This window comes from Cornus florida, unplaced genomic scaffold (genome assembly GCF_030987335.1).
Source record: "Cornus florida cultivar Cherokee Brave unplaced genomic scaffold, ASM3098733v1 CherokeeBrave_3.0.0_Hap2_Chr09, whole genome shotgun sequence".
NCBI lineage: Eukaryota > Viridiplantae > Streptophyta > Magnoliopsida > Cornales > Cornaceae > Cornus > Cornus florida.
In genome coordinates, this window is record NW_026775579.1 from 63,654,587 (window position 1) to 63,669,450 (window position 14,864).

Below are 14,864 nucleotides of genomic sequence, written 5' to 3' on the forward strand. Positions count from 1 at the left end.
CATGTACTAATTTTATTATTTATTTATTTATTTATTTATTTATTTTTTTGCCTTAGAGCACGTGTATTGGGCCTACAACACATGGCCTTAGAGCACGTGTATTGGGCCTACAACACATGCATCATTTAAGTGCATTTGATAAAATTTTAAGATACTACTTAATATAGTAATTATTGCTTAAAAGAGGCTAAAATTTTAAGCGATGAGAGGGTTAGTTATCGCTTATAGCAGAAGACATTAAGTGATTAAGTTTTAAAATTATTTTTTTTAATGACTATTCTACCCTCAAATAATCACACTCTCTTATAGACTTCTCTTTGCAACGCCAAGGCGTCAGGTACTAATCTTTAGTAACCATATATATGGTGTATGTGTACATATATATATATATATATATATATATATATATTTCTCATTATGTTAAATAAATCATAATCATGGACTATGTTTTGTATTGGGTTTGCATGCTCTTTTCTACTTAGTTTAATTTGAATGTCTTGTTCCGTGATGACCCTGTGGGTGGGTGCAAGACACTGACAGGCTATTACACTGGCGAGTTATGGGTGCACAATCCCACATCGCTTGGGAAAGGGAAAGGTGAAGTTTTTATATGTAGGCGTGTCACTTCAATTGGTATGAGGCTTTTTGGGGTAAAGCTCAAGAGCAAAACCCTGCGGGTTCAGACCCAAAGCAGACAATATCATACCATGTGGTGGAGTGGGTCGTTACAAATGGTATCAGAGCCTGACCTAGCCAGAAGTATGCCGCCGGGGACGTCGGGCCACCAAGGGGGGTGGATTATGATGACCCTGTGGGCAGGTGCGAGACACTGAAAGGCTACCACACTGGCGAGCTACGTGTGTACAATCCCACATCGCCTGGGAAAGGGAAAGGTAAAGTGCTTATATGTAGGTGTGTCACTCTAATTGGTATGACGCCTTTTGCGGTAAAGCCCAAGAGCAAAACCGTGCGGGCTCAGACCCAAAGCTGACAATATCATACCATGTGGTAGAGTGGGTCGTTATATGTTCCCACCGGGATTGATGGCCTATGATATTTTGGGCTAAAGTAGGAACCACTAAATTGATTTTTTCTTTTTCTTTTTTAATTTCAATTCAAACATAGATTCAGAAAACATGAATTTATTGAGCTTAACAAATAGATTAGAATCAACTATTATGTTTCCTGCTGGTGAAAGTGAACTTAAATAACATTATTTCTCAAGTTTCAGCCTTAATTAACATCCTAAACACACTCATAATTCGAAAGCTATTTTTTTTTCCCTGGTAATTATATATAGAAAATGAAAAAACCGAAAGCTAAATCTTTGCAGCTTCAAGCAGTATCAAAATGTGAAACCATTTACGCACCAGTCTTAGGATCCACCGTGATGAAGATTCATTTTCACACCACATGAAAAAAAAAAGTATAATGTTATTTAAAATTATAATATTTATTGCATATTCTTTTTTCTTTGTGTTTTGGGATTCCAAATTTCCATACAACACTAACTAGGTGCATCACAGCAAGAAAAGAAAATGCTAGATAACAATTACTAATTCATAATGAAAGTTATTTTGCAAGTGCATGTGCGATTGATTTCCTTTACCATACACGTGGTTAAAGGAGAAAAACTTAATTGCATCGGTTGTAGGGTTGATATGGTGTCACATACTAATTATATACTAACACATAAGTCAGAAAATATTTATTTTAATGGGTCATATCACTACGTGTTAGCGTATAATTAGCGTGTGACACCGTATCAGCTTTACAACAGGAGCAATTAAGTTTTTCTAGTGAAACAAGAATGAAGCAAGATCGCTTGTGCAAAGTTCTATGGATTAGGGGATCAGTGTCTTCCACACGGACGGATCCAGGAAGTTGTGAGAAGAGGGACAAAAGTGAATATAGTGTATTTATTTATTTATTTTTTGTAATTTTAAGGGGGGGGGGGGGAAAGTGAAAATTTTATAAGCATATAAATAAAAATAAGAAAAATTAGTGGTATATAATAGTAAAAAAAAAAAATTATTGGTATATATATGTGTATACAAGCTCTGTGGTGAGGAGAGAGTAATATTAGCCCATAAACTTGCTGAAATTGCTAATGAAATCAATGATTACATTTTTCGTAATTAAAATGTTCAAATTGTTTATATGACCTTCTGAAAAAGAAAAAGAAAAAAGAAATGATATATCTATATTTATTTTTCTTTTTGTGTAGATAAAATTATTTTAATTTTAACGAGAAATTATACAATACCCTTGAAGTGCCTTGTCATTACACAGAGATGGTTCCCCAGTTCAATTAGACTCCCTCCACTTTCTTGTAAATCAAATTTCAAAATTAAAATATCAAAATCATACGAGAACTTTTCTTTCATAATTCTAACTCGTGGCAGATCAAATAACAGATCTTGTCATTTTGTATTCATTTGTAGTGCATTCTGTTGAGAGTTTGTGTACAACGGAATGATTGTGGAATATAATATGGATAGTTAACTAGAGGGGTGGTAAATAGATTCAACTTGCTCTTTTATTCAATTTTACTGATTTTAATTTTACCGAAAGTAAAATTAAAATCAAATCATAAAGCAAAAATAAAGTGCAAGTAAAGTAAATTGAGTTTAAGAGATGACACTAGGATTTTTATCGAGTAAACCTCAATAGGTAGAATAGACCAATTGTGGGAAAAACCTCGTTGGGCTGTGCAGTCCAGAGATAAACGATCCATTATGTTTGAAGCAAAGTACACAGAACTTTGATTCAAGATCACACCCTATCATTCTACCAAAAACCAATTGCTGACAATCCTTGGCTTTGCGACTCTCCCGTCCAACAGCTCTCGACCTCAGACTCACTCTCGATCTCTATAGAAGAGTTGCAGGTAGATCAAACAACACTCCACGAATACTTTGACCCATTCAAAGTGTGATCAAACAATACTCCACGAATACTTTGACCCCTTCAAAGTGTGATCGCTTCACCCATTTTCTTTAAGATCTGAATTTGATGAATAACGAATGAATTCTGCTTTTCAAAAATTTTGAATCTTCAATTATGCTTCAATTCCGATGAGATAGAGAACAACACTCCTAAATCACTATTGTGTTTATTTGTGTGCTTTCAAAAATAAAATCAGAAAAATTAGGTTGATTTTCTGAATAAAAATATCTCTCAAAGATGGCTCTCTAATAAATCTGAATTTTGAATTCAAAAACCATGCATCAACCTAGATGACTATCAAGGTTTATATAGAGTTTAGAATGTCCTAGTACCTATGAAAATATAGAAAATTTCATGCATGGGACTTAAAAGCAGGGACGACGCCAGGATTGCAAGGGAGGGGCACGCAATAAAATAAAAAAAAAAAAAAACAATACGGAGTATATATATATATATATATAATATAACAACTATAAAATTCAAAAGATAAAGAATAAGAAAATTATTCAAATATGCACATTAAAAAGAAGAATTTTAAGAGTAGAAGTAGAAAAAGAAAAGTAAAAGAAAAATGGGAGAACTTTAAAAAGAAAAAATTAAAAAATTACAATTGAGGAAGGAAATTTTGACTTTTTCTATTAAGGAAATTTAAGAAATTTGAAGAGTAAAAGAGAAAATAAAGAAGAAATAAAGAGATAATTTTAGGAACCATAAAATTTAGGGGGGGGGGGGGGGAGGGCACTGTATAATTTTTTTCATATATATGGAAAAAATTACCACGTATATTATAGAGTGCGGGCCAACTCAGGGGGGCACGTGCCCCCAGGCCTTTATTGGCTCCGTCCCTGCTTGAAAGGAAGTTTAGTCCAAAAAGGAATCAAACAGAGCAAGAAATGAAAGTTTCCAAACTGTTTAGGATGCCTTGAATCGGTTCAAGAGTTTGGCTACCGGTTCAAGAAGGTCAAAAGGAATTCCGACGCACTTTATATACCGTTTCAGCCTTTGGCTACCGGTACCAAGAAGTTCCTACCAGTTCCCAATGGACATAAGTGAAATCCTTCATTTGGCTACCTGTACCAAATTTTGGTTACCCGTACCAAATGGATAGAATGCAAATTTTCTACCTGTACGAGATTTTGGCTACCAGTACCAACTAGACATAATGTAAATTTCCTAAATACTTCAAACTTCTAGAACTTCCTACCTGTTCTCACTCACTCGTATACCTTTCTAAAGTATTGTTCTCATCATCCTAGAGTATAGTAAACCATTAACACTTGAACTTCTTCAAATCTGCATCCGATATTCAACCTTGAAATTTTGAATCGAAATTTTACAACTCAATCGGACTTGTTTTGACAACGAAATTAGCCAATATACAAAATATATATTTTTCACAATCTCCCAAAAATATATATATCTCACACATTCATCCACTGAGTTGGCAGTGTGTATATGTATACGTTTATCCTTTGCTGCTTATCTTTATATGTATCATCTTTCATTTGAAAAAAGGCTTTACTGGTATGATTCAAACACATAAAGCGAGAGCGCGAAAATGGTAAAACTGAGTCACAAATAGTGGAAACGAGAAGTAGAGCGCACACGGAGAGTGAGAACGACACCCGTTAAGAAGAATTGTGTGACTTAGGGTTTAAATATCATTACTCTCTGAGGTTCAATTTTGGGAAAGCCCGTGGTTCCCTAGTTAGGTTGTTGGGTTTGGGCCATCATCTTGAAACGGCACAGATTTGGGAAGGTCCAAGCAATTAGCCCAGGGAACATATAGGCTTCTGGCCAAATTATTATGGGAAATTTCTGAATTGGATGAACACAACCTGCTAAATTCTCTCTAATTAGAATATTTTGTATTATTATTATTATTATTATTATTTATTTTTTAATCTTTTGTATTATTACTTGTTAACAGATCATAGGAATAATACCTTGTTACATCGCTAAGCTGAAAGAAAAAATTATTGGGCTTGGGCCGCCAGGTCTAAATATACTTACAACACTGACAGGGTCCGTAAATTGGCCCATCTTAAAAAAGTAAAAAGAGGAATTAAAAACATGCATTGCTTGGGAGAGGAGGAAGTTGTTGTCACTTATAAGGAAATGCCTTCTATTTGTGTATTGCGAAGCGGATCTTGACGCTTGATATCAGATCCAATCCCCAGCGGATTATTGGGGGAATGGGAAAAGCCCACGAGATTTAGGCCAATAAAGACGAGTCCACGAGAATTGGGCCAACATAGGCGTTAGGAAACCATAGAAGATTTTAACCTTATTGGGGAAACGGAAACAAGCACACAAGAATTAGGCCAATAAAGACGTTGGGAAACCGTAAAAAGATTTTAACTTTAAAATTGTGAGAGTCAAGGTAAACGAACAATATCTGGATGATTTATGAGTTGTGACAACTATTTTTTTTCCACAATACTTAGATTTACAACCACAATCAGGTTTCCATGATGGACATATGTGTCACATACCAGGTGTCTACTTGGTGGTTTTGGACATTTTAAGTTATTGTGGAAACTCTACAATTTTTTTATTATTATTATTTATTATTATTATTATTATTATTATTATTTATTTATCCGAAACTCTACAATTGACTAATAATCCCTCTTAGTAATGATATTAGAGCTAGCCCAAATGTAATTATTATGCATCTCATTGTTGCAACATGTTCCATGCGAGGAATAAATATTGAGTGCATCGATTTTCTTCGAACATTACGTGCACAGTACATGTTCGTGCAAAAGAAAGTGGTGTTGGTCCATCGATGTGCCTTAAAGCACACTGTCACAATCTCTATTTTCATGTCAGTTATGATCTTAATTTCTTACCAAACCATTCCATGGAAGAGAAATTGAAGCTTATCCTATCCAGAGTACCATTCTTCTCTTAATCAGGCTTCATTTAACCCCTTACAGTATGGTCACCTGAGTACCAAGTACCTTATGACATGATATGAAGAGGCTACATTTAATATTTGTCTTGTAATCAATTACTAAGAGTAGAATAGAAATATCTTCTAGAATTCATTCATGTTGTTCATCTAGCTTTTAAAGAATTTTTATTATTTTTTATTGGGTCTTGTGTATTTATTGAAACTAACACACACACACACATAAACAATGGTGTGTTCTCAGTTCTCCACACATTGAATTTAGGTGACCAATAAACCAAACCATTGAACAATGCTAATAGTTCACAGATTGGTATGAAGGGCATGTTTCCAATTTTACCCATCTCTGAAAATTGGCATTTACTTTTTGTAGCTTGTATACCTGCCCACACCACCCTCTTTTTCATCCATCAGACCCTCCATTTCACTCTCAAGAGGAAGTGTTGTTGGTTTCAATTCTCATCTATGTGCATGATGGAGATTAGCCTATAAGTTTAGATTTTTTTTTTTTTTTTTTAAATAACATTTGTTTTTCTATTTATATGTAAATTTAATAAATACAAGAAGACGTTAGTATAATTTTTACATTTTCTCTCTTGAATTTATATAATTGATATTATTCATGTGTACATATTAATATATATGTAAATGTTAATATTAACTAGTTGAGTCTATTTACAAAATAACTATCTTAAGCGAGTCTAAACAAAAATTTTGAAAAAAGTTAGGGGGCCATCCTTCCCCTAGTAAAATTACATTTATTACTCTTTAATAATATTCTTTGCTTACATATCGAAGTAATCAAATATAAGTATTAAAAGTGAGGGCAGTTTCGTATTTTCATAATTGACACGGTGGTATTAATGGTCCTAACTTTGGCTTCGTAGTCTGATGCTAACATCTAACTCATATATTGTAAGGGGGATTTGTTTCAAATCGGATTGGGATGGAAAAGTGAGCGGGTATATATGGCTTGGATGCTAGTATCCGACTGCAAAGCACCCAACTCATTACAGTTGGTATAAGAGTTAGGCCCATTCCTTAATCTAGTGTTATACCAAGCACCTGGTCCAGAGGAGTCTGGGTCAACATTCCAAATAGATAGGTGGCCCGATCGCAATCCATTTGAACGGAGAAATGAACGACTATACTTGAGTTAAATGTTAACCCTATATAATAATTTAAGCTTTTGAATCGGATCGCGAAATACTTATTCGTTACATTAGGCCTATTTAGAAAATATCTAACCCTATATAATAATTTAAGCTTTTGAATCGAATTGAGAAATACTTATCCGTTACATTAGGCCTATTTAGAAAATATCAAGCCATTGGTGGCCTAAAGAGAGAGTTTCATTAAACTTAGAGGTGTGAGGATAAATTACCTTAATTGTTTTTTAACCATTTATGAATTTTATAGTTGTTCCAAAGTACAATCCATAAATAAATTTCAGAGATTGCAGATATCCTGACCCTACAAATATTAATTTCTCTCAAGTGTTTACATTCATTCACACTGCAAGTTCTTTTTCACCCACCAAGCTGGTAGTTTGCACAAGGCAATATTTATCCTAGAGAGAGAAAAAGTAGGAGAGAGAGAGAGAGAGTGAGTCATAACTTGTTCAAACTGACAATTGGGAGACAGTGTTAAAAGGCATAGATGTTTTATAGTTTCAAGAGACTTGTCTTCTGCACTGTTTCATCTCTTTGTCTATTTATTTTGTATTCACATTTACTGTATGGAGTGGTCCACAAATTGTTAAGTTATATCAAACACTATAAAAATTCAAGGTCCACCATGCTTCATTTCCGATTAATATTAGTTTCTTTACACCATTGCTCAGACAATCTGACTAAATTAGAGAAAGAACCAAATAATATCTTCTAAGTTGCTTACTTTTTTATTTTATTTTATGGCTGTGATGCAAATAATTATATATAATTAACATTCGGAGGTCACTAGTCTTGGCGCAATGATAAAGTTATTCTATTGTGATTTCAAAGTCATAAGTTCAAAATAGATACGACACAATGATAAAATTGTTCTATTATGATCTAGAGTCTGTACAACACAGAAACGAAATACGGATTCAAAATTTTAAAAAATAAGACACAGGTATGGTTTGAACATAACTATATATAAGTATAAATTTTTATTTATATACATGTATTGAGTAACAATATTATAAAATTTTAATTCATTTCTAATTTTTGTACTAAGAGTTGTAATAACTTTATATTGTATGTATAGTTATTCTATTACTTTGTCATAATAGTATTTTTATTTTAAATGAACAAACATCATTTATTGTTTAACTTGTGATCATATTTGTATAATGTCAGTTTTTCATAAAGAAAATGTTAAAACACTTTAAAATGTGTTATATTATTTTCAAAATTATTGGGTAAATTTGTGTTATAAATATTCGAAAGTGTTGGCAAAGTATTTAAAATAATAAAAAATTATTTTTATTTATGAACATGTATCCGTTGAGTGTCCAACGAGTGTTGATATTCAACACAAGTACGACACTTCCGTAGAAGTGTCCACACTGCATAACTTAAAGGTTACAAGTTCAAAATAGGAACACCTTCTATCCCGTGTGAAAGAATCTGGTGCGGTGAACTAACCCTTTTTTATCTTTGAATAATTGGCAAGCCATATTGCAGAAATGGCTATACCCTCTTAAATTGATGCAACTTTTAAAGGTCTTTAGGGTGAATACTGAATAATATCCATACTTGCAAGATCAAGGATTCTTTATGGCGAGGTCTCCATCTCTCTCTAATTTATTATATAAAATAGGCAAAGGTTTATGTATTGCATTTAAGTAGTCCTATGTGACAGATTTCTTTAACACTATCTCAAATGGTGGTGATGTGAAACCCACACTTCACAGTCCCTTAAAAAAAAATAATAATAAAAAAATAAATAAAAAATAAAAAATTATACTAGGAAATTTTTTGCTTTTTAAAGTTAATCAAGTAATATAAAAAAAACCCATAAATATTCTTTCTCCTTTTTCTTTTTTCTCTTTCCATTGCCATTTGTTTGGCACTCTCTTTTTGGTTCCCACAAAGGGACAGCCTTTTTCGTTTACAGAAAAAAACAAATAAAAAATGAACATAAAATTTGAAATAAAATAAAATAAAACCACCCCCCAAATTTCCTTCATCATGCCTCCTTTTTCCTTGCTCCTCTCTCTTTTCTTTATCCTTGCCTAAACAAACTGTATCCACCAAACAAAGCCCATCTTTTTTCCTTTCCCCAACTCCCTTCCTTGTCAATAGGACCATATAGCTGCTAAGGAATCTAATATTTAACAGCTGGCCAGTGACTCTAGGTTGTTTCATGCCAAGAACATGTAACCTCTTGATTCCATGACCAAACTTATTCAACTCTTCTTTGCACCGCTTTTTTTTTTTCTGTTTTTTTTTTTTTTTTTTGGGAGGCATCTTCAAAACCACACCAGAGAAGTAAATCAAAGTGATTGGATTTGGGTGAAAAGTTCACCTCAAGTCCCATAAAAGCTCCTCCACTTCTTCACAGGGTCTGTTTGGCTTCCTCCTTTTAGGGTCTGGGCTATTATGAGAAGAATTTGCACATGAACCAACTGTTGTATCTTCAGTTTTATAGCTCAAGCATGCAGCATCCAGGACACCAATTGGACTATGGGGCACAGATGGGACTGCAACACTTGGGCCCTTGAAAGCCCCACTTGACAATAATGATGACTCATGGATCAGTTCAACACACTTCACCACTCTCTCCTGCAAAAACCAAATACATAAATAAAATAAAATAAACAGAAAACTTAGGTTTATCAACTGATGAGATTGTAGCTACTCAAACACAAAATGATAAGAGAAAAAAGTTAAAAAGAAAAAATATATATTATCATCAATTGTGTTTCCCTCTCTTTTGGTCTTTGGACCACTAACTTTACCTTTTTTACATGTTGTATGAGAACAGAAATTGCTTTCTCAGTGTCCACTGTTTGAGTTTCTCCAGCCACAGACATTGCCACTGCTGCTGCAACCTCAGAAGGCTTGAATTCCAAGAAGTCAATCCCTGCATTCAATTCCCACCCACCACAACATTAATCCCACTTTCAATTCTCTCTTCCTTCATTTTTACCACTACAGAGTAATCAAGACAGTAAACAGTACATGTATAAATGCAAACAACTATTACATACATATATATATATATATATATCTACACATATAAAATTTTATTTGAGGAATGAAATTCAGGCCTATTTGTATGGCCAAAGAATGTAACCGATGGAGTTTTTACCACTTGATGAAGTGGATCCACTATTATACAAATAAGTTAGAGAAATCGGTCAAAAAAATTTGTTATGTTTTGCTTTGAAAATTCAAAAAAGGCGCACACATTCTCACAATATTGCACATTGCAGAGCTCGAACATTCATTGAACCTGTCTGGGCTAATAATGCCCGTTGGTAAATATAACATATTAGAGCAATGCCATCAATGGCGGAATCAAATTTTTGGCAACTCCAATAAGCAGTGTCTAACAAGGACTCTTACACAATAATCAACATGATAAACTCTCTCTTTGACACCTCAGTCGGTTTTAAAAATGGATCGACACTTTTTGCCATTTTCCTACATATTATATACATACAAACAAAGAAAGAGAGGAAAAGAAGTGGACCTTTTATTGTGTTTAAAATGAGTTGGGTTGACCAAGAGATTGCAGATCTTGGAGGGGTTTGATCACCATTGATCTTGCTAAGGAAGTAGTCTATGAAGGAGAATGGAGTGATTGCTTGCATTCTCCAATTCAATGTGCTCAAAACCAGAAGCTCCATTCTCTGAATGGTTCTAGCTTCAAACACAAATCTTGCTTCACCCACCTGACAAAACTTAATTTTATCAGGACAAGTGGTTTCAAATCAATGAACAAAAGATAGCTACTTCACATACACTAAAATTTGTCTTTTTTTGTACCTGTAAATCTAGACATAAAGGGACTTCAGTCTCCTCCATTTTGGCTGCTAGAGATAAACAGGCTACAGCCAACAACTGCATCATCCAAGCTTTACCCTTCTGTGTGTATATATATATATAGATAATAATACAAGAGTAAATGCAATCAGCAATGTGATTTGAATCATTTGATGCACATGAAAATATAGAAGAAATCTGAAATTGACATGAAATGAGATTTTTAGGGTTTGATTATGAACTTACTGGTAATTCATAGACAGAAAGGAATCTGTCCAGGTAGTTCATGGATAAATATGCACATAGAGGTCCAAAACTGAAATGGGCATGAACCTGTTAGACCAACAACCCCATTCCCATTAACCAATTGAAGACAACATAAAAAGTATTTCACTGAAGTCCAAAAACATTAAAAAAATAAATAAAATGAAAAAAAAGGTAATCATTTTACTGGTCAAAGTTAGGTTAATCATGAATAAAAACAAAACAAGGAGAATGCATATCCAATTTCATACAGCTAAGCAAAACACACACACACACACACACAACAATTTACCAAATTTCAGTTTATGTGTGAACATAATAAAAGAACCCAACACATTTCATCAAACACTATGAATGATAAATGTGAAAAGGAGATGGAACATCATCAAAACTACCCAAAAGACAGAAAGAGAAGCCAATACCATTTCCAAAACACCCAAAAAACCCAACTCCTTGAAATCATCAAAATATAAGTAAAATATGTATAATGAGGAAAAGAAACACAATACCCATTTAAGAGAACTCAATGATTAAAGAAACTTATTAAACCAAGATTTATGAACCAAACTTGCCAATCCAGAAAGAGAAGCCAAAACCATTTCCAAAAACCCAACTCATTAATTCATCAAAAAATAAGAAAAATAATTATAATGAGGGATAAAAAAAAACACAAAACCCATTTCAGAGAACTCATGATTAAAGAAACCCAATAAACAAATATTGTTGAACCAACCTTGAAAATCCAATCCACAACCTCCATTCTGGCCCCCAAATCCAAGTCCCCATTCCTCAACCTGTTCAAGTAATCACCACTAGGCAAATGCTCACACTCCCTTCTGACCATTAAAGCCAAACACTCATCAGTCTGAACCGGTAACCCATTCAAGGACTCTCCACCATCAAAGCCCTGGTTTTGATTACTCATTCGGTGATTTCTATGATTCCAAGTGGGTTCAAAGTCCTCCCCCAGAGACCCATTAGCAACATCATCATCGTCAAAAATGCTGCTGTTGTCTTCTGCACAGAGAAGGCTTAATACCGCACAATCAAAACTGGGTGCCATTTCAACACCTCAAAACTCTCTCTCTCTCTCTCTAAATTCGTGTGCTTCTCTCTCTGTGTTTTAATAATACATATCATAAAATGGAAAAAGAGAACATGGTTTTCATTCAACTGATTGTTTTAGATAATAAATAGATGAAAAATCAACGATTTCTGTGTTCAAAGATTGAATTGAGAAACAAAGAGTGAAAAGGAAATAAGACAAATAACAAATGAACCAGTCTCTCCCTCTCTCTCTATCTCTCTAAGTTGGATTGAAAAGACTGCTGCAAGAGAGCGGCTTGTGATGTGGGAAATGGGTGTCCCTTTTATTGGTTTTAGGGTACAGACAGAGGAGAGAGGAGAGAGGAGAGAGGAGAGAGACAAGAAGAAAATAATGAGGTCAAAAAATAGAGAAATCCATAAATAGATTCTTAGGACACGTGTCCTAACTACAGTGGATGATACAGTGAATACTTGGAATAGTGTAGTATTTTCTTTTTAATAATTAAGCAATACATGTACAGTATTACAGATTAATTCGATGTTTTAATGTAGGTGATAAAAAAATTCTATAAAAATAAATTTCAAATTTATTTATTACTATGTTTCATATTTTCCTTATTTCAAATGGGTCATTACTTCGTGTTTTGTGGAAAATAGGATAAATGTATCTAGATAAAAGTATTCAATAAATAAATTTGGACAGTTCATATATTAAGACCAATCTAAATAAATTATGCTAAAACTTTTATAGAATTAGTACGAAATTATGAAACTAAAACTTTATTATCTAATCGAATTTATATACTCTGTAAAATAGGTGTCATAGTAGTAGCATTCGTGATTACACATAGAACTCCTATTTCTTAAATACTTTTATTTGTTTTTTCTTTTTTCTTTTTTCATGCCTAATTTTCTTTTTAAATTTGTAAAAATAGAAAATAGAAGATAGAAAAAGAAATTTAATTCCCAAAAGGAAAATAGAATCTGTCTTTTTGGTGTAGTGGCCAAACGCGGTCTCTAATTTTTGTCAAAAATATGACTGAAACAGCCGTTTCGAATTTAGTACTCTATTATGACTAGCACTTTTTGAGTCTTTGAAAACAAATTATCTCCTTAATACACGCTTTCATCGGTTTTAAATATATATAAAACTATACACACATATATAAGTCTATTAGCAATAGAATAAGATTCTCTCCCGTTTATATTTGGATCCAGCAAGTACTTTTCAGTGTATTTGAATCGATAATGGAATATCTACTCAAGAATATTAAATTGATAATGTAATAACATCAAATGAGAATGCATCATAGATGTAAATGTGTGGAATTCTCAATTGATCCGTATTAAATTGCTCAATCAACTAAGAACAATCATATACCATATTTATAGAATCAAGAAAGAGTTTCAGGTCAGACTTGATAAGTTTTTGAGTGTGAATCAAAATTAAGGCGTAGGGTCCACTCGTGAGTCGTTAGCTCGCGTTGACTACGTCCTTACCTTTTGTTTACATCTTGTGAGGATACGGGCTTGTCAAGGCCGAGTTGGTCGTTCCTATTGATTGAATAGTCTAATGAAGTGTTCGGATCGCCGCGCCCTCTGTATACACCTCGTGACGATACGGGCCTGTCAAGGCCGAGTTGGTTGCTCCTACTGATTTAATAGTCTGATGAAGTGTTCGGATCGTGACAATGTGAGCGATTCATTACCGGCAACGTAATTAATTACATAGGTGTTACATTATCTTAGATTATTTGTATAACAATTTTACATTGCTAATTTGTGAGAGGTGTATTACGTTGCGTAACTAATATATTATGTTCGATAAATAACACACGAGGTCATCCTTTACATCGCTTATATAATTATCTTAGATTATTTGTGCATCAACATTGCATCGTTGATTCCTAAGAGGCATATTATATCGCATAACCAATGTATTATGTTGGATAAATAATACACGATACAAGTACAGAATTCCAACACACAAGATCATTCCTTACATCGCATATAATTATCTTACATAATTTGTACAATAATTTATATTGGTGATTCGTAAGAGGTGTATTATATTGTATAATCAATGTATTATGTTGGATAAATAACACACGACACAAATACAGAATCCAAACACAGGATGTCATCCTTGTGTGCATTGCTGTATGTTCTCTTAAATGAAAAGAAATCCTAATTAGTCCCCCAAGTGAATAATGTAAAAGACCATATGTGTTTTATTAGATGTCGTGTAACAATATGCAAGTCTATTATGACCAAAAAAAGCTATAGATTTTAATGATGAGAAATGAAGAAAATCTATCCACAATTGTCAGCCAAAGTTTTCTATATATGTGATAAAAATTAAAGGCTTGTCTTTATGCAAATATTGCTGACCAAAGAATCACATAAAGTGATGTCCTTTTGCTTTCTTTTTTTCACTTTTGGGCGCGTCTCCTTTGGATTATGTAAAATCCATATTGCATTTTCAGGGACCCCCGCCATTCAGCAGTCAATGAAGGAAAACAAATAATTAGGAACAAGTTGGGAACTAAACATTTTTACTCATGAAATGTGTCCCCTCTGTCTCTCTCTCTCTCTCTCTCTATATATATATATATATAAATGTATGTATATATTAATATGATCTCTGTAACGTATTGAAGAATTATTTTTTTTTTTTAAAAATAATTTTGTTGTATTAATATCCAATATCA

The 14,864-nt window shown here is 33.4% G+C and overlaps 1 protein-coding gene across 1 annotated transcript; it reads right to left on the reverse strand.

The window, feature by feature from the left end:
- Positions 1-8,438: 8,438 nt before the first annotated feature.
- Positions 8,439-12,522, reverse strand: LOC132274116 (cyclin-D2-1-like). Its single transcript, XM_059775287.1, has 6 exons — positions 11,840-12,522; positions 11,089-11,175; positions 10,846-10,944; positions 10,550-10,751; positions 9,813-9,937; positions 8,439-9,636 (listed from the first exon to the last, which is right to left on the reverse strand). The coding sequence occupies exons 1-6, from the start codon at positions 12,167-12,169 to the stop codon at positions 9,376-9,378; spliced, it is 1,104 nt and encodes a 367-aa protein (XP_059631270.1). The 5' UTR covers positions 12,170-12,522; the 3' UTR covers positions 8,439-9,375.
- Positions 12,523-14,864: the final 2,342 nt, after the last annotated feature.